This window comes from Dipodomys merriami, unplaced genomic scaffold (genome assembly GCF_024711535.1).
Source record: "Dipodomys merriami isolate MVZ:Mamm:240054 unplaced genomic scaffold, mDipMer1.0.p SCAF_71, whole genome shotgun sequence".
Taxonomy (NCBI): Eukaryota; Metazoa; Chordata; class Mammalia; order Rodentia; family Heteromyidae; genus Dipodomys; species Dipodomys merriami.
The window spans coordinates 701546-723792 of NW_027206302.1; the positions used below are offsets into that span (position 1 = coordinate 701546).

The window sequence follows — 22247 nt, forward strand, 5'->3', positions numbered from 1 at the left end:
CCTCATACTCCGTTTGATTGTGGTGTGGAACTGAGCGTGTCATTTCTGCCAGCTGGGATGAGGGCAACTCTCTCCACCAGAGGAGCTCCTGGTAGAGTGACTGCTGCTCAGGAAAGTGCGGTGGGCAGAAGGCAGAGCTCACACAGGCCGGTCCATTAGAGACAAGTACATCACAGCCGATTCTTTTTTTTTCAGTCCTGGCACTTGAACTCAAGGGCTGAAGACTGTCCCTGAGCTAGCAGCACTCTACCACTTAAGGCACAGAACCACTTCTAGCTTTCGTTTATGTGGTATTAAGGAACTGAACCCAGGGCTTCATGATGTTAGGCAAGCACTCTACCACTAAGCCACATTGCTAGCCCAGACAGTCAGGTTCTTTCAGATCACCTTTATCTCCTCTTGGTGCTCTGCTTCTAGGAGAAAAATATTTACTACTACAAAACAATCCATTTTCATAGGAGCAAGGAAACATAAAAAAATCAAACCCAAACAAAACACCAGAGAATGTGTGTGTGGGAATCCCCAGAAAATAGCCTCTTGGGAGTTAAAGGGATTGTATCCCCTGGACATATCATGCCTACTCTGATTTGTAACTACCAATCCTCAAAGAAAAGATAGCAATAAATCTAATCCACAAGGCTCTTGTAAAAAGGCATCTATTTGGCTCTTAGTACAAAATGACTCAGAGAAACATAGAAAGAAAATATCATACAAGCCAGTTACTGAATTAAAAACAAACAAAAAGAAAAATGAACCCCCAAACCCAACAAATTGCATTTGTCCTTCTGAAAAAACTTATTATTATATATTTTTTTTTTAAAAAGGGAGAAAACAGTCCCTGAAAGCTGGCAGGTGGCACTGGAGGTCCCTGGGGCTTGTCTCAATCATCCTGCTCAAACAACTGCTGCAATACAGCCGCACTTCTGCTGCTTGCTGGTAACGACCACTGAAGGGAGGAGCTCAGTCAGGGTGCTACTGGACGCCCGTCGATTAAGCAGCTGGGGGCCTCCAGGTCAAGCAGTCTTCCATCCACCTTCACTGGATCTCTCCCATGTACAGTCTCTTGTCACTGGATGCTGAGAGAACTGAGGCGAAAGAGTAGAGAAGAGGATTGGAAATGATCGATAAAGGCTCTGAGAGCCCGGGCGCGCAAGGGCTCTTGTGTCAAGTGCCAATTTTGGTATTTGAGAACAAGTGGGCTGAGCTTGGATTTCCCCCTAAACACCATCCATAGGACACTAGCCTGGCTTTTTAATCTAAGTCCTCAATGTACATCATCAGGCTCTAATTCCTGATGTCCTTTGTTAGTCAAATTTCCAAGAGATCTTCCCAATCACTCCAGAAGAATCGATGTCAGTGCCGGTCACCTTTATAAATGTTATATGTTATATTTAGTGTGGAGAAAGTTATGTTTTCTTTTTAAATTTAAGGCCCATTATTTGGTTTCACTAGCTAATACAAGGTGAGCCATGATTTGTAAGAACATCGTTTTTATCTGTAGTCCCAGCTACTCTGGGGGCTGAGGCAGGCGGTTCACCTGAGCTCCAGAGTTCACGGCAAGCCTGGGACACATGGAAAGACCATGTTCAAAACCAGACAAGAAGCAAACAAAAAGCAACAACAACCCCTAAACAACCATGTATCTATTGAAGCATAAACTTGAGGCAAGGAAACACAAAAGGATGAGACATGGTCTAGCCAACCTTTATTCCTTTCCTTCCTGGTAAGGACACCAACAGCAAGGCTATCATAGCTACCTACGAAGATTATTTGCATAGAAATTCATAGAAACAGATGCCTGTTCCTATTTCAGTATTCACAAGGCCTCACTTTGTTTTGTTTTGTTTTGTTTTTTGGTACTGGGGATCGAACCCAGGACGTTGCACTTGCTAGGCAAGTGCTTTGCCACTGAGCTACATCCCAGCCCTCACAAGGCCTCACTTTGGAGATTGCCCCAGATCCTCTTTCCCAATAGACAGGACAGACTTACTGATGGGCTCGTCCGGGTGGAAGGCTACTTCATTGATAGAGCCAGCATGGCCAGGCAGCTTATACAGGATTCTCCTGCTGGTGGTGTCCCACACATACACAAACCTGCAAAGTACCATAAGAACACTGGTAAGGCCCCAAGGGTAGGGTTAGGGCAGAGGGATGGCTTGCTAACCGATATGAAAAGTAGCTGTTTATTCACCCCATATTTACTGAACTGCACACATATTTAGTGATTTTTTAGAAACCAGGAACAGAGTTTGAGTAAAAAACTAGGAATAGCTGCATATAGAAGCATTCCTGGCATTTTCAAACCCAGCTTCTGGATGGCAAAGACTGAAAAGATAAAAAATCAAGTTCCCCTGGAACCCCACACAACCACCACCTCAAAAACCACCGGGGGGGGGGGAAGTGGCGCTGTGGCTCAAGTGGTAGAGCACTCGCCTTGAGCTGAAGAGCTGAGGGACAGTGCCCAGGCCCAGAGTTCAAGCCCCACGACAGACAAAAAAAAAAAAAAAAAAAAAAAACCACCAGGGATAATTAAGCAACAATCAACATTATAACTAACTAGAAAGTCTTAAAGGTAACTGAACCATTGCAGAGGTGGAGAGGTTTAGATCTAACTGAGCTCCTACTGTATTCGAACCACTGTACTGAAGTGCAACTTTAAACCCCAGTGCCATCCTATGTCCCCCAACAAAAAACAACCCACAAAGTAAAACACTGCATGATAGTGCTCTACTTAATTTGTAGTATTGTATTCTAGCAAAGCCCAAGAAAGGTCAAGAAATTTGTTATAAAAACATAACCTAAGGCCAGGCACCAGTGGCTCAGGCCTGTAACCCTCACTACTCAGAAGGCTAAGATCTGAGGATCCCAGTTCAAAGCCAGCCCAGGCAGAAAAGTCCATGAGACTATTTTTGTTGTTGGTGGTGGTGGGGCTTTAACTCTGGGCCTACTGCCCCTCAGCTCTTTAGCTCAAAGCTAGTGCTCTACCACTTACGCCACAGTGCCACTTCCCATTTTCTGGTAGTTTATTGGAGATTAGAGTCTCACAGACTTTCTTGTCCGGGCTAGCTTTGAACCTTGATCCTCAGATCTCACTCAGCCTCCTGAGTAGCTAGGATTACAGGTTTGAGCCACTGGCACCTGGTGTCCATGAGACTCTTATCCCCAATTAACCATCAGAGAACTAGAAGTGGCACTGTGGCTCAAGTGGTAGAGTGCTTGCTTTGAGTTGAAGAGCTCAGGGACAGCGCCCAGGCCCAGAGTTCAAGCCACAGGACTGAAAACAAACAGACAAAATAACAAATATTCACTTAAACTAAACTTTACAAAGAATTCAGGGACAGAAAATACTGAAATTCAGGCTGGGAAGGTGGCTCAGTTGTGGAGTGCTTGCCTTGCATGCATGAGGCCCTGGGTTCGATTCCTCAGCACTACATAAGCAAAAAGAAAAAAGCCAGAAGTGGTGCTGTGGCTCAAGTGGTAGAGCTCTAGCCTTGAGCTGAAGAGCTGAGGGACAGCGCCCAGACACAGAGTTCAGGCCCCACGACCGGACGCCCCCCCCCCCCAAAAAAAATACTGAAATTCTAGAATGAAAGAGGCCAACAGAAACCAGTCTAAGCCCCTCATGTTTATAGATATAAAATTACAGTAAAGTGACTTTTCCAAGTTGACACAGTTTATTCGTGACAGAAAGAAAACTACTACTCTTAATATAATCTAGTGTTCTCCTCTCTTACTTTCTTTCTCTTGTGGAGAAAAACCAATGGCCCTTTGACCTTCAACCTGAGCTGAGGCCAAAATATGTATATATTCATAAAATTATGCAAAAGCAATCTGCTGGCAAATCAAAGGGGCTATTGTTTTTAAGTTAAGTATTAGTAGGACTTACAACATACTTGTTAAATCAAAATCACTAGTATTTGATTATCAGATACCTTTTCCTGGGGCTGGGAATGTGGCTTAGTGCAGAGCACATGTTTACCATGCATGATACCACGGGTGCTGATTAAAACAGTCCGCACCCCAGGTAACTCCATTACATAAAGCAGCAGCATGCTTTATTCTGAGTGCAGTGCTAAGGCAGAATAGCATGGTTACCTGTTTGAGCAAGAAGATAAGCACCCAGTGTTGGACACAGAACTTATAAACAGGCAGATGTACAACTATGAGGCATAGACAGAAAATTCTTTATCACCTACACACCTATCTAATTAAATCAGTAACAAAAGGACACATAGGCTTATGTATCAAAACTGCATCAGAGAAACCAGGCTCATGTGTCAAACACACCAGATCAGAATGATGCAACTCCCTCACCAGGACAATATAAAGGAAGGGCACACAAGTAGCTGTCCCCTCCAATCTAAGGGCAGTGTGGCACAGTGAAAAAATGTAAGCACAGAAGTCTGAAAGACCCATGCTCAAAAGTCTCAGTGTAACTATCTAGTACTTAAGTAAACACAACTAATTATGTAATTTCTCTGAGCACAGTGGATGGCACACAGAATGATGCTAGTAATTATGAACACATTTACTGAGGTTGGAGATGTGGCTCAGTTGATAGAGCACTAGCCAATTAGCAAAAGCATCAGATACCAAGTTTGAGTCCTGGTCTTAGGCAAAAAAAAAAAAAAAAAAAAAAAAAAAAAGCATATTTACTATGAACCCAGAATTGCATGTAGCTCAGACTGGCCAGTCTCCCTATATCCTAATAGAGCTGTTGAGGGTATTAAGTTTGAACACGACCAGGTGATCTGCAAGTAGAAAGGAGAGATTTGTCAAACCCAGGCTCAGCTGAAACACAATTTTCTGAGAAGGAAGGATAGATATTTCCCAGCAAGCAGAACCCAGACATCCAAGGGTTTCCTTCAAGGCCTCACTTCTGATGGCTGCCTGTTAGATGCTAAATTTAGGGGAATTCCTTGTCGTCCTCACTCTGGCATGGCAGCAGTCAGTAGAAACTAGGTTCCTTATGTAACAGCTGCTTGCTGACTGGGGGCTACTGGTAAAGGGACTGTGAAATCTAGCCCAGACCAGCAGGAACAGGGCAGGTTTTCCTTAGACCGCAACTATGCCTCCACATGTAAAGGAATAGTGGAGACAAAAAGAGGAAGAGAGGACAAGTCAAAAAGGGCCAATGTTAAGAGGAAGAGAAGACAAGTCAAAAAGGGCCAATGTTAGCTGGACGCCGGTGGCTCACGCCTGTAATCCTAGCTAATCAGGAAGCTGGCAGTTCAAAGCCAGCCCGGGCAGGAAAGACCGTGAGACTCCTATTTCCAATAAACCACCAGAAAACCAGAAGTGGCACTGTAGCTCAAGTGGTAGAGCAGTCGCCTTGAGCTGAAGAGCTGAGGGACAGTGCCCAGGCCCAGAGTTCAAACCCCATGACTGACCAAAAAAAAAAAAAGAAGAATAAAAAAGGGGCCAATGCAAAACACAAACTATTTATCTGGGAAAACTTTATGCAAAGATAAATTAAGGGCTTAATCATATAGGAAAGACACACCATCCCCGCTAAAAATTGTATAAACACATTTAGAATGGCTCTGGTCTGTTTCTTTTCTTTCTTTTTGCCAGTCCTGGGGCTTGAACTCAGGGCCTAGGAACTGTCCTTGAGCTTCTTTTGCTCAAGGCTAGCATTACTTCCGACTTTTTCTGTTTATGTGGTACTGAGGAATGGAATCCAAGGCTTCATGCATGCTAGGTAAGCACTCTACCACTGAGCCACATTCCCAGTCCCTCTGGTTTGTTTCTTCAGGTCTTCTTTAGTTACCTACTGAAAATCTCTTAAGATTCCCTTAAGCAGCTCTCTACCCCACCCAGACTCAAATTCAAATAATCACCATGGCACTGTTTCACCTAGACCCCATGCTTACACCACACAAAACAAAACCCACCAATGTCCATTTTTCCTGGCATTAAACCTGTTAGGAAGGTCAGAGAGGAAGAAAAAGCAGACTCGGATTTTCCCATGTACATGCACAACTAGGTGTTGACAAACCTCCAGATCACAGTGAAGCTTCTCCATCTGGTGCTGGCTCTCCAAAAGAAAACCCTAGAATCTACTGAATGCCTGGAAAGCTCGGGTAGGCTTCCCACTTATTGGACAGTGATTATTTCAGTAGGAGACAAGGACAGGATCAAACCAAAAAAGGCCGAGACATCTCTGATGGACACCGAAGCCAGAGCTTGCCATTAGAAGGTCTCCTTGTACATTTGTAACCCATCAGCCTTCGTATGTGGACATCTTGATTCAATCTCTAATTCCTGCCAAGTACAGATCGACATAGATACACCTAACACAGCAGCACGCGATGGACAAATTCTCTCCCTTAGGTTTCTTTCTTATCACATAATGTCTTTAACCAGTTTAAATTCACACTGAAGAAGCCTTGGTCTATATCACGGCATTCTTACTGAGCGCAGATCTGCCTCTGAATGACCCTCAGTACTGGTAGCTATTACCTAGTGCTGAGTTGATATGAAGGGCAGAAGTTGAAATGATATGCCTGGTCAACATGGTGTTTAAACCCTTTGTGCTGCACATGGCTTCAGCTCTGAATACAGCTATAACTCTAGGTCTGTTCTGGTCTGTATGGCTGTTTCATGTTGGATGTTTCAGGTATTAAACATGAGGAAACCTGCAGAGTGCCATCATCCTTTATCTCACATCAGTAATCCTTACCTGTCTGCTGAGCCAGCTGCTATTTTGCTTCCATCAGGTGACCAAGAACATCTCAGGAGATTCTATGATGAATAAGCAGGAACCCATTGAACAGTAATGAACCAAACTCCTCCCTGCTAGACTACAATATCACCAACTTTAAATTTCCTAATTAGACTTTTTATTATTCTCCCCAGAAAGATGATCAGCAATTTTGAAGCCCAAAACAGAACACTTTTGTTATTTTATACCACATAAAAACTGTAGAAAATGCTTAATGTAGCCAGGCGCTGGTGGCTCACGCCTATAATCCTACCTACTCAGAAGGCTGAGATCTGAGATCACAGTTCAAAGCCAGCCCAGGCCAGAAAGTTCATGAGACTCATCTCCAATTAACCACCAGAAAACCTGAAGTGGTGCTGTGGCTCAAGTGATAGATCACTCACTTTGAGCTGAAGAGCGCAGGGACAGTGCCCAAGCCCAGAATTCAAGCACTACAACCGACCAAAAAAAAAAAAAAAGAAAGAAAAGAAAAAAGAAAAAGAAAATGCTTAATTTATAGTTATTAAGATTAGACCTGGCAACAAAAATTTTTTCTACCTATAAATGGAGGCTTCTGTTTGCTCCATTTATTGTGATTCTCATTCAATTGTTTTTATTGTTGTGCTTAAATTTTTCCTGTTTAAGAAAAATAAAACCAAACCCATCAAAAAAAATTGATTTATGCCAGGCGCTGGTGGCTCACGCCTGTAATCCTAGCTACTCAGGAGGCTGAGATCTGAGGATCGCGGTTCAAAGCCAGCCCGGGCAGGAGAGACTGTGAGACTCCTATCTCCAATAAACCACCAGAAAACCGGAAGTGGTGCTGTAGCTCAAGTGGTAGAGCGCTCGCCTTGAGCTGAAGAGCTGAAGGACGGTGCCCAGGCCCAGAGTTCAAGCCCCAGGACTGACAAAAAAAAAAAAAAAAAAAAAAATTGATTTATAAAATAAAACAATCTCAATGAACTCTCAAAAGAAAAATATTCCTCTCTTAACACAGCTGACATAGGAACTTAAGGGTCTGAGACACATTTCTGTCTCTCAGAACTTAGGGTCCAGAGTGATTACTAAGGGGATGGAAGTATTCTCAGGGTTCTAACTGCTGATTATTGGGAGAAAGAGGGAGACCATTTGATTAACAACACTGTGAGTCTGGATCTCATACAGAATGTAGATCTAACATGGTTGAGGTTCACTAGGAATAAAAGGCTAAGAGTGTTCTGTGGAGTGTGGACTGTAGTCAGCAGGCCTCAGTCTGAGTGCTGGTCCACTTCTAGCTAGCTATGTGACTGCCTTTTAAAAATGTCTCTATTAGCTTTATTTTTGGCAAGAACAGTTCTGAACTATGCATGGTGGCACATACCTATAATCACAGCACATAAGAAACTGGATTAGATTAGACTAGATTAGATTAGATTGCCAGTTCCAGGCCATTTTTAGGCTACATAGGAGAAGTCTCAAAACAGAGAAAGAGTAGATTTGATGAAGAATTACTAGAATCTAGCCTATTCTTAGCAGAGCAATCACTATCTGTCATTAGCATTATCTTGTATGTTGCTCTGAATCAAATGGACAGTAAAACCTATGCTATGCAGCACAGTGCTGTAATCCTAGTGACTCAGGAAGCTAAGATTTGAAGATCACAGGTCAGTTAGCCTGGGCAGTAAAGGCTATGAGACTCTTAGCTCCAATTAACCACCAAAAAAGATGGCAATGAAGCTGTCGTTTAAATAGTACAATGATATCCTTGAGCAGAAAAGCTCAGAGACAGTGCCCAGACCCTGAGTTCAAGACTCATTATTGGTATAAAAAAAAACAAAAAACCCAAAACCCCCTTTGTCATGCAGCACTCACCTTTTCAAAGTTGTGTACATTTCCTTGAAATATCTTCACACACCTCTCTTTTGGGGCAAAGGGCCGCACATCCCAGACACGCACTGAAAAGCAAATCCATAACAATCAACTCACTGAAACATTTAGTAGGCAGAGGCCTCTTGAAAACTAAAAACAGTATCATGTCAATGACAAATGCTAATTTTTGTGTAGTGGAGGTCCAGCTTTACTTTTTCTAGTAGTAAAGACCTGTTAACTGGGGCTAAGAAAACAAAGGAAAGCTGAGGGAGTAGGAAGGAGAAATTAAAAATGTATCATTGTGGGCTGGGAAGGTGGCTCAGTGGTAGAGTGCTTGCCTTGCATGCATGAGGCCCTGAGTTCGATTCCTCAGCACCACATAAGCAAAAAGCAAAAAGCCGGAAGTGACGCTGTGGCTCAAGTGGTAGAGCGCTAGCCTTGAGCTGAGGAGCTGAGGGACAGCGCCCAGGCCCAGAGTTCAGGCCCCATTACCGGACCAAAAAAAAAAAAAAAAAAAAATGTATCATTGTGAGTTTCCAACACAATAAATATGGATGTAACACTGATTTTTTAAAAAGTGGCTAGGCACTTATGATAGGCTCACATCTGTAATCTGAGCTACTTAGGAGGCTGAGATCTGAGGACTGTGGTTTGAAGCAAGCCCAGGCAGGAAAGATTGTGAGATTCTTTTTTTTTTTTTTTTTGTCGGTCGTGGGGCTTGAACTCTGGGCCTGGGCGCTGTCTCTCAGCTCTTCAGCTCAAGGCAAGCGCTCTACCACTTGAGCTACAGCGCCACTTCCGGTTTTCTGGTGGTTTATTGGAGATAGGAGTCTCATGGTCTCTCCTGCCCGGGCTGGTTTTGAACCGCAATCCTCAGATCTCAGCCTCCTGAGTAGCTAGGATTACAGGCGTGAGCCACCAGCGCCCAGCTGTGAGATCCTTATCTCCAATTAACCACCAGAAAACTGGAAGTAGTACTGTGGCAGATTCTTATCTCCAATTAACCACCAGAAAACTGGAAGTAGTACTGTGGCTCAAAGTGGTGGAGAGCTATCCTTGAGCAAAAGAGTTCAGGGATAAGGCCTTGAGTTTGAGCCCCAGGATCAACACTCCACCTCCACCTCCCCTCTCTGCCCCCCCAAAAAAAAAAACAAACAAAAAAAGTGCCAGGCCTATACCTGTAATCCTACCTACTTGGGAGGCTGGGAATTGGAAGGATCATGGTTCTAGGTCAATCACAGATAAGAGGTAAGAGTTAACAAGATCCCAGTCCAACAAATAAAGCACTGGGCATGGTGGTGTGCACCCGATCCCACTTACTCTGGAAACAAATGGAGGATAGCAGTCCAGGCATAAAAGCAAGACTCTACTCAAAAATAATGAAAGCAAAAAGGACCAGGAGCACAATTCAAGTGGAAGAAAATATACCTAGAAAGCCCATGGTCCTGAGTTCCAGTGTCAGTACTGCCCAAAACAAAAAGAACAAACAAAACTCCTAAATCCAACTTCTCCCCAAAAGCATGATGTCTCTTGCCAACTCAGTCAAATCTAGCGAAGTTTCCACATCATAATCTAACTACCAGTGACTGATGAAATCTATTAAGTAATACTGACTATTCCTTATATGGACAGCGTAAACTTGAATGAGGTAAAACAGAGCAAAACACTATTATACCAAGAATCAGGAAACATAAACTTTGATGTCCTGACATCCTCATTATCACCTGTTGGGCACTTAGGGCCTTACCCATTTCTAGGCAAGTGCTCTTCTACTGAGCTACATCCTCAGTCTCAGAAAATATGAACTTGGAACCTAATTTTAGCTCTGTTGTATATAGATACAGGTAAACATTGAGATTTTATCTTGGTTTCTGGCTCTGTAAAATTAAGTTAAAAATCATATTTAATAAAATCTTATTTAAAGTATGACTATAGGAGCCGGGCGCTGGTGGCTCACGCCTGTAATCATAGGTACTCAGGAAGCTGAGATCTGAGGATCACGGTTCAAATCCAGCCCAGGCAGGAAAGTCTGTGAGACTCTTATCTCCAATAAAGCACTCAGAAAGCTGGAAGTGGTGCTGTGGCTCAAGTGGTAGAGCACTAGCCTTGAGCTGAAGAGCTGAGGGACATCACCCAGGCCCAGAGTTCAAGCCCCGCAACCAACAATAAAATAAAATAAAGTATGACTAGAGGATGCAAAGAAGTGACTCAAAATAGTAGAGCATCTACCTTGAGCAAAAAAGTTAAGCAACAGCATAAGGTCCTGAGTTTAAGCCCTAGCTTAAACTAGCCCTAGCACAGTACTGGCACCAAAAACAAACAAACAAAAAACCTTGATAATAAAGTATATAACTATAATAAGTTCTTATTATACTTTAATAGCTATTGAGGGTGTCTCATTGTTTCTCATTAAAGACTGCTAGAATTAGTCAATAGTAAATGCACTGAGCTGAAATGGACCTTAATGGTAAAGTCCAGTCTGCTATAATTTTATTCATGCAGAAACTGATGCCCAGAGAGAAATACTGTGTTCAGTTGTTCAAGGACTCCATACCAGTTTTCGGACTAGAGTCCTAGATTCTAGATCATCTTGTCCAGCCCTTTTACCATTACATGTCCTAATTGTCAGGTAGAAGCTATGAAGCTGTGAGCCATCTCTGGCCCTTTCCTTGACTTTCATTTATCCCAATATATTTCCCCCTCTTCTTTTTGTGGTTCTGGGGATGGAACCCAGTGCTACCTGCATGCTGGGCAAACTATCTAACACTGGGATACCTCCAGTCCCCAGCAGACATATTTAATAACAAATGCCCACTTTCCTCAGAGACTGGGCACCAGGACAGCTGTGTTCTCCACTGTTTACCTGTATTGTCCATGGCATTGGACAAGAGGTAAGAACCTTCAGAACTTAAACTCAGGCCAGTCACTGAATCTGCATGGCCTCTCATGGTATAGGTTAGCTTGTTCTGACGTAGGTCCCAGACCTGTAAAACAGAAGTATGCTTAGAAATTAAATTGAGAACAGAGAAAAAGAATTCTCCACTCTGTTGCCTGCAGAAACTGGAAGCCCCCCCACCCCTTTTTTGCTGGTCCTGGGGCTTGAACTCAGGGCCTGGGCACTGTTCCTGAGCTTCTTTTGCTTAAAGCTAGCACTTCTACCACTTGAGCTATAGTGCCACTTCCAGCCTTTTCAGTGTATATGGTACTGGGGAATTGAACCCAGGGCTTCATGCATGCTAGGCAAACATTCTATCACTAAGCCACAGTCCCAGTCCTGGATCAAATATTACCTTACCACAGAATACAGGATTTCTGTGAAAAGGACAAAGTTCTTTGCTTTCTGAAAAGGTTGTCAAAATGACCATATTTGATTAGACCAATAAATATCAAATACTAATTAAAGTATAACAAAAAAATTATAGAGTATTTCAAGTCAGAACAAAATGCATTAATTAGGCCACTTAAGATAAAATAATTAACATTTAAAGGGTTTAAACTGTGATTCTTGGTCTCAGTGGTAGAGTGCTTGCCTTGCATGCATGAGGCCCTGGGTTCAATTCCTCAGCACCCCATATGCAGAAAATGCCAGAAGTGGCGCTGTAGCTCAAGTGGTAGGGCGCTAGCCTTGAGCTGGAGAGCTGAGGGACAGCACCCAGGCCCAGAGTTCAGGCCCCATGATGGGCAAAAACAAATAAGTGGGCTGGGAAGGTGGCTCAGTGGTAGAGCACTTGCCTTGCATGCCTGAGGCCCTGGGTTCAATTCCTCAGCACCACATAAGCAAAAAGAAAAAAAAAAAGCCAGAAGTGGCGCTGTGGCCCAAGTGGTAGAATGCTAGCCTTGAGTTGAAGAGCTGAGGGACAGCGCCCAGGCCCAGATTTCAGGCCCCACATCCGGACCCAAAAAATAAAAAATACTAACTGGTTAGCCCTTGATGGCATTTATATGGGCTGCAATGTAACCTTGGATGAGGAAGTCAATTGGAACAGGAGTAAAAGAAAGTTAAGTTTCAAGTTACTATAATCTACTACAATGTCACACGTTAAAGATTAATTTTTTTTTTTTGTAGGTCTTGGGGCCTGAACTCTAGGCCTGGGTGCTGTCCCTGAGCTCTTCAGCTCAAGGCTAGAGGTCTACCACTTGAGCCACAGTGCCACTTCTTGCCTTTCCTGTTTATGTGGTGCTGAGGAATTGAATCCAGGGCCTCATGCATGCAAGGGCAGCACTGTACTGCTGAGCCACCTTCCCAGCCCCAACATTGTAACTTTTTTTTTTGTCAGTCATAAGGCTTGAACTCAGGGTCTGGGCACTGTCCCTGATCTTCTTTTGCTCAAGGCTAGCACTCTACCACTTGAGCCACAGTGCCACTTCCTCATTTTTTTTTTGTAGTGGTGGCCCTGTCTCCTCCCTGCATCTCTCATCTCACCTAAAGATTCACTTTTGTGAACATACACAGGTGAAAGGGAATACAATATAAATGCCAACTGTACCTTAATATCATTGTCTATTCCTCCAGAGATAATCTGATCACTTGTGTCATTGAAGGTCACTGCTAACACCTGGTATGTGTTCTGAAATGTCTGGATAGCTGCTTTCTTCCGGATGTCCCAAAGCTGAAACAGAAGAACAGGTAATCTATCAGTAACATCACTTTAAGAATATATCCCTACATTTATGGACTTTGTGGACACATCCAAAACTTTTTGGATATCCCAGTAAAACATGGTAGGAGGTGACTACAACTCAATCAATGTATTTGCAGCTTGGTGAAAAAAATAATTTTAGCACTTTTTTTTTTTTTTTTAAGTACTGGGATTTGACTAAGGGTTCTGTGCTTGCTAGGCAGGTGCTCTTCTGAGTTGCTTATCTTTTTTTTTTTTTAAAGTTTGTCAGTCATGGGGCTTAAACTCAAGGCCTGGGTGCTGTCCCTGAGCTCTTTCACTCAAGGCTACTGCTTTACCACTTTGAGCCACAGCACCACTTCTGGTTTTCGAGTGGTTAACTGAGAGCTAAGAGTCTCATGGAAACTTTTCTGCCCCAGTTGGCTTTGAATCCTGATCCTTAAATCTCAGCCTCCTGAGTAGCTAGGACTACAGGCATAAGCCAGAGGCATCTGGCTTCATTTCTTTATTTTTATGCATACATATTAAGCAATCTGACCATATCCATCCTCATTCACCCACTTAATGCTTTCTTCTAAGAGTCAATTTTATTCTCCAGTCTTTTTTTTTTTTTTTTTGCCAGTCCTGGGACTTGAACTCAGGGCCTGAGCACTGTCCCTGGGCTTCTTTTGCTCAAGGCTAACACTCTACCACCTGAGCCACAGTGCCATTTCCAGCTGTTTATGTGGTAATGAGGAATCAAACCCAGGGCTTCATGCATACTAGGCAAGCACTCTACAACTAAGCCATATTCCCATCCCTCCCACCCCCATTTTTAAACCATAATGCTATGCAGACCAGCTGCCCTTGAACTCAGTAGTAGGATGTTACTACTTCAGTTTCTTAAGTTTGAGGGCTGGTATAGGCATTTGTCACTACAATCTGTACTTCAGTATTCTCAATAGGTTTTTCAGGTGGGTCTCTATATAGACAGGTTGGAAAATGCGGGACTAAATGCTCTTTTATGTTCCCATCTTGGGTTACTGAACCCATTTACTGAGTATTTTTCTATCTTGTGAGACATTTATATCAGTTCTAAGATTAAGAAATGAAAGGTCAGAAAAGTTAACTGCCAGGCGCTGGTAGCTCATGTCTGTAATCCTAGCTACTAAGCAGGGTGAGATCTGAGGATCACAGTTCAAAGCCAGCCCGAGCAGGAAAGTCTGTGAGACTCTTATCTCCAATTAACCACAGAAAACCAAAAGTGGCACTGTGGCTCAAGTGGTAGAGCACTAGCCTTGAGATGAAAGAGCTGAGGGACAGTGTCCAGGTGCAGAGTTCAAGCCCCATGACAGACCAAAAAAAAAAAAAAAATTAACTGCTCAAGCCCATACGCTAAAAGCTAAGCCAAGAATTAAGCCTATTTATCCCAAGCAGCAATTTATTCTACAGTGGTAGTATTATTTTATTTTATTTTTTGGGTCCAGTTGTGGGGCCTGAACTCTGGGCCTGGGCGCTGTCCCTCAGCTCTTCAGCTCAAGGCTAGCGCTCTACCACTTGAGCCACAGCACCACTTCCAGCTTTTTTCTTTTTGTTTATGTGGTGCTGAGGAATCGAACCCAGGGCCTCTGGCATGCATGGCAAGCACTCTACCACTGAGCCACCTTCCCAGCCCCAACAGTGGTGGTATTATTTTAAGTGGGGAAAAATCTTCAAGTTTTGGAAACAACTACTGAAACTAAGCTGTAAGAAGAGGAGGTACCAGCAGAGGTGGAAGAGCAAGGCCAGGGTCCCATCCTGTCACCTCCACTGCAACCCAGGTGACACCTACCTTCACTGTACCATCGTCACTGCCAGTGCAGACAAGCTGGGGGCCCCTCCTGGCTGGGTAACAGGAATTCACAAAGGAAGTGTGTCCCTTCAGCCTTTTGACCCTCTCGCCTGTTTCACTGTCCCACACTGCCACAGTTTTATCTGTGGATGCTGAGAAGAGCATACTGGAAGGTAAGAGGAACAACACAAAAGACGTAAGTGAATATCAACTGAAACAATCTATCTTTTCCACTTGCCACACTGTGCCAAGTTCTTCCAGATCACTCAATACTATGCTCTGCCAGTTTAGCACCTGGCGCTGGAATGTCTCAGCCTACCTATGGAAATCCTACCCACATTCTAGATCGGGGGGTACGGTTGAGTGACCCATTTCCATGACATCACATATGTAAGTACATCCTCTCACTTGGTAATGTTTAAACACCCCCTGCTGTGGTAGAAGTGAGACAAGACTGGGACCATTATGGATCAATAAACTAACTCCAGTACTAATAAACTAATATACAATACACTAATCTAGTACACTAATTCCAATCCTTTGTCTAAACACAAAAGTTTTGCTTCATGTCAAAGAATGGTTTTTCTTTTTTTTTTTGAGGTATAGAGGTCTGAACTCAGGGCTTTACACTTGCTAGCCAGGTATTCTACCACTTGAACCAAGTTCCCAGGTAGGATCTCTTGGTTTTGCTTAAGCCAGTTTGGAACTCCATCCTCTATCATGCTTACCCCCCCCCCCCCCCCCCCCCCGGGGCTTGATTTCAGGGACTGGGCACTGTCCCTGAGCTTCAAGGCTAGCACTCTACCACTTGAGCTACAGAGCCACTTGCAGCTTTTTCTGAGTAATTTATTGGTGATAAGAGTCTCACAACTTTTCTGCCCCATCTGGCTTCAAATTGCGATTCTCAGATCACAGCCTCCTGAGTAGCTAGAATTAGAGGTGTGAGCCACTGGCACCTGGTTCCATCTTTTTTGAGATGGGGATCTTGTCAACTTTTGGTCTGGGCTGACCTCAAACAGATTCTTCCAATCTTTTCCTTCCAAGAAGCTGAGATTACAGGAGTGAGCCACTGTTCCTAGCCTCTGAGAATAACTTCTAAGTTACAACTTATTTTATAATGCTTTTTTTCCCCTTGACACAGGGTCTCACTATGTAATTAGGGATAGCCTCAAACTTCTCACCTTACTCCATCATCCTCCCATGAGCTAGATTATACAGGCGTGTATGACCATGCCAGCTATACATGCTTTCTTTTTTTGTGTGACAGTCCTGGGGCTTGAACTCAGGGTGTGAGCTTCTACCACTTGAACCACAGCGCCACTCCTAGCCTTTTCTGAGTAGTTTTATGGGAGGTCAGAATCTTACGAACTTTCCTGCCTGGGCTGGCTTAGAACTGTGATCCTCAGATCTCAGCCTCTTGAATAGTTAGGATTACAGGCATGAGCCACTAGCACCCAGCTTTCCTTTTCCTTTTCCTTTCCTTCCTTTCTTCCTTCTTTCCTTCTTTCTTCCTCATCCTTTTTTTTCCAGCTCGGGGCTTCAACTCAAGGCCTGGGCACTGTTCCTGACTTCTTTTGCTCAAGACTAGCACTCTACCACTGGAGCCACAGAGCCACTTCTGACCTTTTCTGTGTATGTGGTACTGATGAATCAAACCCAGGGCTTCATGCATGCTAGGTAAGCACTCTACACTAAGCCACATTCCCAGCCCTAAATGCTTTCTTTACTTAAAATGTAAATAATGCTATCTTCTTTTGATGGAGCACCATAAGATTTTAGAGGTCAGAAATATAAATCTGAAACCAGACATGATATGCATACCTGTGATCCCAGCACTCCAGGAGCTGAGGCAGTAGGACTGAAAAGTCAAGGATAGTTTGGGCAATTTAGCCAGCCCCTGTTTCAAAAAAAATCAAAAAATGTCAGGCATTTGTGGCTTATGCCTATAATCTTAGCTACTCAGGAGGCTGAGATCTAGAGAATCAAGGTTTAAAGCCAATCTGAGCAGAAAAGTCCATAAGACTCCATCTTCAAGATAACTAGCAAAAAACCAGGCGGGAGGTGTGGCTCAAATGGTAGAGCACCGGCAGAGCAAGTAAACAGGTCAAGATTCTAAGTTCAAAAGCCATTTCAGGGGGGAAAAAAAAAGGATTGGCTCAATGATAGATTACGTACCTGGTATTTCCAAGGCCTTAGGGTTTAATCTCCAGTATTCAAAGTAAAACAAAACAGGTGAGGTGGCTCATACTTGTAATCCTAGCTACTTGGGAGATGGTAATAGAAAATCTTGACTCAAGGCCAGCTCAGGTAGAAGATTATCAAGACCCCATCGAATCAACATCAGACATAGTCATAATATATGCATGTGATTTCAGCTATGAGGGAGGTTATAGGTAGAAAGATCATGGTCTAAGACTGACCCAGGGCAAAGCTGTAACCCCTCCACCAGAAAAACAAAGCATATAAAAGCTGGGGGAGGGCTGGGAAGGTGGCTGAGTGGTAGAGCGCTTGCCTTGCATGCCTGAGGCCCTGGGTTCGATTCCTTAGCACCACATAAGCAAAAAGAAAAAAGCCGTAAGTGGCACTGTGGCTCAAGTGGTAGAGCGCTAGCCTTGAGCTGAAGAGCTGAGGGACAGTGCCCAGGCCCAGAGTTCAGGCCCCCTAACCAGACCCTCCCCCCCCCCCCAAAAAAAAGAGCTGGGGGAATGGCTTATTTGGTGGAGTAGCTGCCTAACAAGAACATGATTCTGAAAAAAAAAAAAAAGAACATGATTCTGAGTTCAAATCTCAGTGCCAAAAAGAATACAACAACCAAAAAGAATAACAACACAGAAAGATGAAATGAAATAATGCTGAGTCTGGGCACTGGTGGCTTACACCTGTAATCCTAGCTACCCAGGAGGCTGAGATCTGAGGATCAAAGCCAGCCCAGGCAGGAAAGGCTGTGAGACTCTTTATATCCAATTAACCAGAAAACCAGAAGTGGTGCTGTGGCTCAAGTCATATAGTGCTCACCTTGAGCTGAAGAGCTGAGGGAGTGGCCAGGCCCAGAGTTCAAGCCTCATGACCGACCAAAAAAAAAAAAGAGAAAGAATGCAAAGAATTAGCATGGTAAATATTGTCATGTACAATGCTCACCTGCCATCCGTGTTATAATGTAGCTCCATCACAGCTCCACTGTGGCCCTTTAATGTGGCATAGTTATCACAGTCACCATAGACATTCCACAACACTGTTAAGGAGACAGGATTGAGCATTATTAGAAAAGCACAGCGCTGGCCATGGAAAGGTTACCTATAAATTACCAGAATAGTAGGGTCATAGGGGAGATCTATCTTTAGGTTTTTTTTTTTTGTTTGTTTGTTTTTTGGGTCTGGGCCTGGGCGCTGTCCCTCAGCTCTTCAGCTCAAGGCTAGTGCTCTACCACTTGAGCCACAGTGCCACTTCTGGCTTTTTCTGCTTATGTGGTGCTGAGGAATTGAACCCAGGGCCTCAGGCATGCAAGGCAAGTGTTCTACCACTGAGCTATCTTCCCAGCCCCCTTTTTTTTTCTTTTTTGGGTCGGGTCGTGGGGCCTAAACTCTGGGCCTGGGCGCTGTCCCTTGACTCTTTAGCTCAAGGATAGCGCTCTATCATTTGAGCCACAGTGCCACTTCTGGTTTTTTTTTTTTGCTTATGTGGTGCTGAGGAATCAAACCCAGGGCCTCAGGCATGCAAGGCAAGCACTCTACCACTGAGCCACCTTCCCAGCCCTGTATCTTTAGTTTTTTGAGGAAACATCAGACTACATTCCAGAGTGTACGTTGTACTAGGTCCTTTTTCCTTACACTAGGTTCCTTTTTCCTTACCCTATATCCCTGCCAACATTTATTGTTGCTTGAATTCTTTTTTTTTTTTTTTGCCGGTCATGGGGCCTGAACTCTGGGCCTGAGCACTGTTCCTCAGCTCTTCAGCTCAAGGCTACCACTTGAGCCACAGTGCCACTTCTAGCTTTTTCTGCTTATGTGGTGCTGAGGAACCGAACCCAGGGCCTCATGCATGCAAGGGAAGCGCTCTACCACTGAGCCACCTTCCCAGCCCCTAATTCGTAATTTTTTAAAAGGTGGATATAATCTGATATTTAAATTTTTACCTTGTAATTTAAAAAATGCTGGTGTTTACTACTATATATGTTCTTTCCTGAGTTCCTAAGCAGACTGCAAAATGATAGATTTATGGAAAACCTAGGTCACACCTTAAAGGTCACATGGTAGTCATTTTGTTCTTATTCTGTAAGTACCTTCGACATGTGAAGTACTGGAGTAAATGAGTGAACATAGCTATTGGCCTCACTGAGTTTATTTTCCAAATATCAGTATTCCTAATTAGCTGAGAATCTGGTAATGATGTTCAGGTAGGTTATCAAAGTGAGTTGCTGATTTAGGATTCTCCTCCCTTCTCTTGTGCTAGGTGGTGTGGATCAAGAAGAGTGCCTCATATCTTTGGAAATGTAAACGTTCTCTTTGTTCTCATTATTCCCATTAATCTGTTAAACTTACTGCTTGTTATAAATCAGCTCAACATTTGCTTCCATGAAGAACACATACATAGCAATTTCCAAGTAGCAAAATAATTCTGTATTTACCATATCAAGTTCTATATCCAAGTGATTATTTAGGCAGATAACAATTATGCAGATTCAAAAACTGTGTCTTACATATAAGACGGTCAAATCCTGCAGAAGCTAAGGTGGATCCATTGGGGTGAAACTTGCAACAGTAAACTTCTCCTTCATGTCCTGAGAGCAGCATGATAGGGGCTTGAAGGGAGGAACACCTTGGAGGGCCCTAAACAGAAGAGAAATACGAAGTAGACTATAGGTAAAGGAGACTGAAAAGATAGGGTGGGGAGTACAGTGAGAAGATGTGGCAAATGATGACAGAGTGAATGTCCTGTGAGTTACAGAAGGACAGTTCTGCTCATATACCCTAGTCCTTCATATGACCATCTCCTGGATGTTCCATTATCTGCAAGTTGTGCTAACTTCTCCTTCCTCTCAGTCAGCTCTTGTTCCACAGCCAACTTTTCACTGCTCATTTCTACTTCTGGATCTTTCTTCTTCAGAGAGTCTTAAGCACTCAATTTCATGTAATATGAAACTTCTTACTATTACCTCCACTGGATTTCTTCACAGAACTTAGCATTATCTGAAATTATCTTCCTGTGTAATTGTTCACATATTTTTTCTGCTCCTCCAGAGAAATGAAGGTCTCTGAATGCAGGGACCTTGCTGTGCCATTCCTTACTCTCACTTTTCTTAGTCTTTGGTTCATTTAATGAATGAATTGGGCTTCCCAACAACTATGTAGAATACTGATCATTTGGCAAAGCAGTTTACTTTTTCAAGACAGGATCTCATCTTGGTAACTCTGGTTTTTTGTTTGTTTGTTTTGGTTAGTTGTGGGGCTTGAACTCTGGCCCTAGGCCCTGTCCCTGAGCAATTCAGCTCAAGGCTAGTGCTCTACCACTTGAGCTACAGTGCCACTTTCATCATCTTTTTTTTTTTTTTTTTTTTTTTTTTGTCGGTCGTGGGGCTTGAACTCTGGGCCTGGGCGCTGTCCCTCAGCTCTTCAGCTCAAGGCGAGCGCTCTACCACTTGAGCTACAGCGCCACTTCCGGTTTTCTGGTGGTTTATTGGAGATAGGAGTCTTACGGTCTCTCCTGCCCGGGCTGGCTTTGAACCGCGATCCTCAGATCTCAGCCTCCTGAGTAGCTAGGATTACAGGCGTGAGCCACCAGCGCCCGGCTCACTTTCATCATCTTGGTAACTATGGTTGGCCTCAAACTTGTGATCCTCCTGCCTCAGCATCTTAAGTACTGGTATTACAGGCAGGAACCACTCTGCTCATTTTAGCATATAGTTTTGAATACTAAACCCAGGCTTGGTAATTCACCTAAACCTGGACTGATATTCTTACTTTCCTCATCAAACAGAGTCTTACTTCAGGCTGACCTAAAAAAATGTTCTGTACTCACCCTCTTGATAACTGGAAATTTAAGCGTCAGTAGAGTCTCCCTATGTTAACCAGGATGGCCTCAAACTCAAGTCTACCTTCTGCGTTAAGACTGTAAAGTAGCAAGGCCTAGAGGTAACTGAGGAAGATGCCAGTAAGACTCACTGATAGGCAGATTAAGGAGTTGAGACAGAGAGCACACATATTTCCTTCTTTGAGTCTTAACAGCCTTAGAAGAAGATGTGTGATTGCTTAGGCTGTTAGGGACATGCATGGAGATTTCACATATACAAGAGTCAATGAAGGTTAGTTGCTGTTAAGATAAATGTAGGGAGAAATAACAGGAAAAGCAACTTGTCCACATGCCCAAGGTAAGCCAGTATCATTAATTTCCGGTCTTGCTTCGCCACCTCTCTCCCTCATTCATTCAAATTGTTAATATTTGTTTTACGCTGGATCCCATGAAAATTTAGGATTTTTTTTTCATTACTAGCTGTAAGTAGTGGTACAAAAAGTTACCATTCGCCATGTCAGTTTTTAAGTACAAGGCCTCTCGATCAATGTCAGCTCTTTCATCATTCTGCAACATCCCTCCTATGCCCACCCCTCCCTTCAATTCTCTTGGTTTCACAGGCTATGTATTGAACCTTATGACTGCATTCTCCCCGAGGTCCTGATACTGAACCCAAGATTTTAAAATAATTCTAATGCTACCTCACAGGGCAATCGAAGACTGAAAATGGGCGTTAAACAAGGACACGTAAGAAACAATAGACACTGGAGACTTTCACAGTGCACCTGTTTTAATTTTAGGTACACTTCCGTTCTGTCTCCGCAGTGCAGGATCGGGACCACTCCGACCAGCGCTCAGAACAGACCCACGAGCGGAGGGCGAGGGCCACAGGCCTCTTTACTCACCGCTTGCAGCAAAGCCCCAGGCGTCGCCTGCTGCTGTCCGGCTCCGGGGCCCGACCCCGCCGCTCCCAAAAGCAACTCATGCCGTGGCCGCTTGATCGGGACCAGCGGCAACTCCGGGCCTTTACGCTTCTGCTGTTCTATCATGGCGGTAACCAGGTCTCCTCGACGCCGCCAGTGACCGCGCCGACGGCCACCGGCTCCACGCGATTGGCTACAACTCAATCCTTCCAAGAGAATTTCCGGCTCAAACCAACCAATGGGCTATTTAAAATCCCCCTGCAACGCCCATCTGGATAATCTCGTAGTATTGGTCAGTTATTTCTGACGTCACGAGAGAGCGGTTCCGCGATTGGTGG

General features: G+C 43.8%; 1 protein-coding gene across 1 annotated transcript; it reads right to left on the reverse strand.

The window, feature by feature from the left end:
* Nucleotides 1-704: 704 nt before the first annotated feature.
* Snrnp40 (small nuclear ribonucleoprotein U5 subunit 40) lies at nt 705-22110 on the reverse strand. Its single transcript, XM_070009010.1, has 10 exons — nt 21892-22110; nt 19677-19806; nt 18119-18212; nt 14981-15146; nt 13039-13161; nt 11415-11535; nt 8555-8637; nt 6683-6744; nt 1991-2094; nt 705-1085 (listed from the first exon to the last, which is right to left on the reverse strand). The coding sequence occupies exons 1-10, from the start codon at nt 22033-22035 to the stop codon at nt 1036-1038; spliced, it is 1077 nt and encodes a 358-aa protein (XP_069865111.1). The 5' UTR covers nt 22036-22110; the 3' UTR covers nt 705-1035.
* Nucleotides 22111-22247: the final 137 nt, after the last annotated feature.

What these genes read in the sequence shown, in the direction of transcription:
- Snrnp40 (XM_070009010.1), bottom strand. Translation starts at nt 22,035, where the DNA reads ATGATAGAACAGCAGAAGCGTAAAGGCCCGGAGTTGCCGCTGGTCCCG. An exon ending in CAATGCCATGGACAATACAG is followed by an intron (nt 8,638 to 11,414) that starts GTAAACAGTGGA and finishes TTTGCTTTTCAG; the next exon opens with TGCGTGTCTGGGATGTGCGG. An exon ending in CCACCCGGACGAGCCCATCA is followed by an intron (nt 1,086 to 1,990) that starts GTAAGTCTGTCC and finishes CTTTCGCCTCAG; the next exon opens with TTCTCTCAGCATCCAGTGAC.